Below are 3539 nucleotides of genomic sequence, written 5' to 3' on the forward strand. Positions count from 1 at the left end.
AGTGTTAACAGGTAGCCAAAACAATCTTCTGAAAATAGCGAAATCAAAAGTAAAAGTGTACAAAAGCGGTTACAAAATGACATAACATCCCACTACAACATATTTGACAAATAAGTTACTTTTGTTAATTTAAATACGGATACTTGTTTAATAAAGTATACTCAATGAATATGTTTTATCATTCGTGTTTTAATTCTTCTTAAATTTTTTCCACTGAATAATAATATTCAGCGGAAAGCAGGGTCGGAATGCCTTGAAGTTTGTAACATTCTCAATTGCAAAATATATATTTGTCCAAATGTTCTTGCTTTCGTTTACTATTCCTAGCTGTGTTAACGCCAGGTGTTTCTGGAATGTATCTACACGGCATTAGTGGGTTAATCTAAGTCAACGTAATCATGACAAATATATTAACCTTGGTTTCGGTATTCCGCGTTGTTATAACATTGTTATAGAGCACTGTATACTCGCGTTATCAAGCGTCCGTGAGGCGGCGTTACAAAGCTTTATAATAAAATATTGGTTTGGTTGAAATAAACCACTGAACCATATTATATTTAAAGTATCAATGAATGGAAACACCGATTTGCACATTACTACTTAGACTTATTATATACAAGTGTTATGGTAGGAACTTTCCAATTTAAGGTCAATAAAAATGGGTCAAAACAATACTTAAACGTGCTAAACCGGCACACTAGTAAAGCTAAAAAAATGTGTTTATATGTCAATGTGGACTTATACTTGAATGGAACCTACTAAGTGAATACGATATGAATACAATCTTGATAGCTATAACACTTTCAATATATAAACACATTTAAAACATCAAATCTTGATTTGATGTAATGTATTAAACAAACAGAACATACAATGTTAAATACTGCATTTCTTTATTTTGCCCGATTATATTGCAAAAATAGTATGCGGATATTAAAACGACTTTTTATCTTTTGCAAAATGAAAATACTTTTACCGTACGCTTATTACAAATGCAACGCATTTATATAAACATTCCCGAAACTGAAACTAGAATATAGAGAACACATCATCGAGAGATGCATCGCTATTTATATACATCACGCGATATGCAATATAAATAACCTATGCTATATGTATATATATATAACGTCACGAAATCGCCCGCCGCATAGCTATTTAAGCACACAGATACGTCATAGAACAATACCACTGCTGCAGAAGTTGCCGTACGCACATCGCATCAACAAGAACACTGTAATATGAGGTTAGTGGACTTGTATTTTTATTTGTATTATGTCGCTAATATATCGACGCTGTGTAACTGTCTTTGTAGTTAAGTAGTAAACGAACAATACCGATTTTACATATATTTCTGGAGTAAACGTACCATTTGTGTTCTCAATTCGTGTTAAATTCACAATGTTATACACCTGTTAATACCGTATAATTAACATTATTTTTTAAATACTTTTTCTACGTATAGACAACCGTGTTGTGAATGTTTCAATGTGTGTATTACCAGTATTTGTATTGAGTAGTTGTTGTGCAATAAAAAATACATTTGTTTTCAGTGACGAGGAAATTGCGAGGGTTGTTTTCGGCGAGGCGAGAGGCGAGCCGTACCAAGGTCAGCTGGGCGTGGCTTATACCATTTTTAATCGTTCTCGCCACCCGGGTTACCTCAACTCACCAAGGGACATACTTTACGAGCGGGCGACCGACGGACGTCACAAGTATGAGACCCTTGACGATGCAGGTCACACGCAAGCCTGGAGCAAGGCAAAACAGACGCGCAATGACGAGTACACGAGTGCCATGAGGGCTGCTCAGGCCGCTAGGTCAGGGTCAGAGCCTGATCCTACAAGAGGTGCAACGGATTTCGCCTCGAAACAGAATTGGCCTTCTGTTAGCGATAATCAGTACTGGCGGGCTACGAATAAAACGCAGATCGGCAACCAGTGGTTCGTGGGACGAGAAAAGAAATAAGAGCTTACACCGAGTATCATGTAATTATCAATTCTGACTTGATACCGTTATGTACTTATTCAGTGTAGACAATACATGTGTATTCGTGTTTTTTCTCTTTCTTATCCGGCGAGTATTGACTGATTTAAAATATGTTGTATTCACAATAGACATTCATTTATATGTACATATATTTGTGAACTGTTATAACAAATTATAAGGTTTGAAGAACCTCGATATCGATTTTATTTAACTATGTGAAGAACAAATATGATACTTGCAGCAAGAAAATATGAAACATGTATTAAACAAAACGCTTTATACAGACATTTTGCTTTGTTGTGAATATATGGTTTCTACTGAAACGTATAAAAGTTGCGTTGTCTATAACTATATGACGGTCAAATATTCAATATATACCAGTATGATTGTGTTTAACCACAAAATGTTTACTAAATGTCTTTCTTGTTTTCAAAACTAATTTGATATCGTGAATGAAATATTAGTATACACACACGGCAGCGTATTTAATCTTCTCTTTTTCAATCTCAGACTATTTTTGAATTTCATACTTAAGAGTTTAATAAAAGAGCATAAGATATAAGATATAAGAGTTTTGTTTATTTTACGCATAGCAAATATATTAGTTTAAATTATGGTACATTTAACGCGTGTCTTCGCCATAGTCCGAGGAAATATGTTCACGGTTATAAATTGATCTAACCGATAAAACGTTGAATACCATTCTAGAAACAAGTTCAGAATACGTATAAAAAAATCAATAAAATAAGACTTTCATACAGTATCTAATAATTTCATGTAGTAGTGTCTCCACTACTCGTGTACAGCCCTGCTTACAATCCTCCTACGATAGACGAATTACTTCACAATGGAGCAGGTATAGGCTGGCTCGAAGATGGCGTGAATATCAATAAACAATTACTCTTGTAATAAATCATACACGAAAGACCACAAACAGCATGAAACAGTGAATACCAATTCGATCAATTGATATTAAAATACGAGATGCCTCAATGGCCCTAAAAGTCAACGACCTGCAACTGTGTTTACAACCAGCGTTAGCATCGGACTGGTTAATAAATAAAACTACTGTAACAATTCCTTCCGCAGGTACAAATGAGACTTCGCAAAGCTTATTCCGATAAAACGTTTGTAACATTATCTTTTTTAGTTCTCGCATCTTTCCTTGTTTGGTTGTTATGAAAAATATGTGGCACGAAAAACAAACGGCGTACTATCTCAGTACTTATTGTATGTTGTAAGCACATATTAGGTCTTTCGATGCGCGCTAAAACATCATTTCATCAACTCTTAAATGAATCTTATCTAATACCATGACGCGTTATCTTAATAATTTAACCTACAAATCGATAATACCTATGACTTGTATCAATTTATTTGTCCAGCGCATCTTCTTAAAAGACTGCAAAATAAAAATACGAAACATTACTATAATGTAATGCAAATAGAAATGAAAAAGGTGATTTTAGTAAAAGTCACTGTGCATATGTTACACTTCCAAAAATTGCTATATAATTAAACAGAGATTCAATCAGAGCATAGAGCAAGAT

General features: G+C 34.2%; 1 protein-coding gene across 1 annotated transcript; it reads left to right on the forward strand.

Moving 5' to 3' along the window:
* Window positions 1-1123: 1123 nt before the first annotated feature.
* On the forward strand, window positions 1124-2517 carry LOC127835376 (uncharacterized). Its single transcript, XM_052361778.1, has 2 exons — window positions 1124-1246; window positions 1554-2517. The coding sequence occupies exons 1-2, from the start codon at window positions 1242-1244 to the stop codon at window positions 1966-1968; spliced, it is 420 nt and encodes a 139-aa protein (XP_052217738.1). The 5' UTR covers window positions 1124-1241; the 3' UTR covers window positions 1969-2517.
* Window positions 2518-3539: the final 1022 nt, after the last annotated feature.

Source organism: Dreissena polymorpha, chromosome 6, assembly GCF_020536995.1.
Source record: "Dreissena polymorpha isolate Duluth1 chromosome 6, UMN_Dpol_1.0, whole genome shotgun sequence".
Classification (NCBI taxonomy): domain Eukaryota; kingdom Metazoa; phylum Mollusca; class Bivalvia; order Myida; family Dreissenidae; genus Dreissena; species Dreissena polymorpha.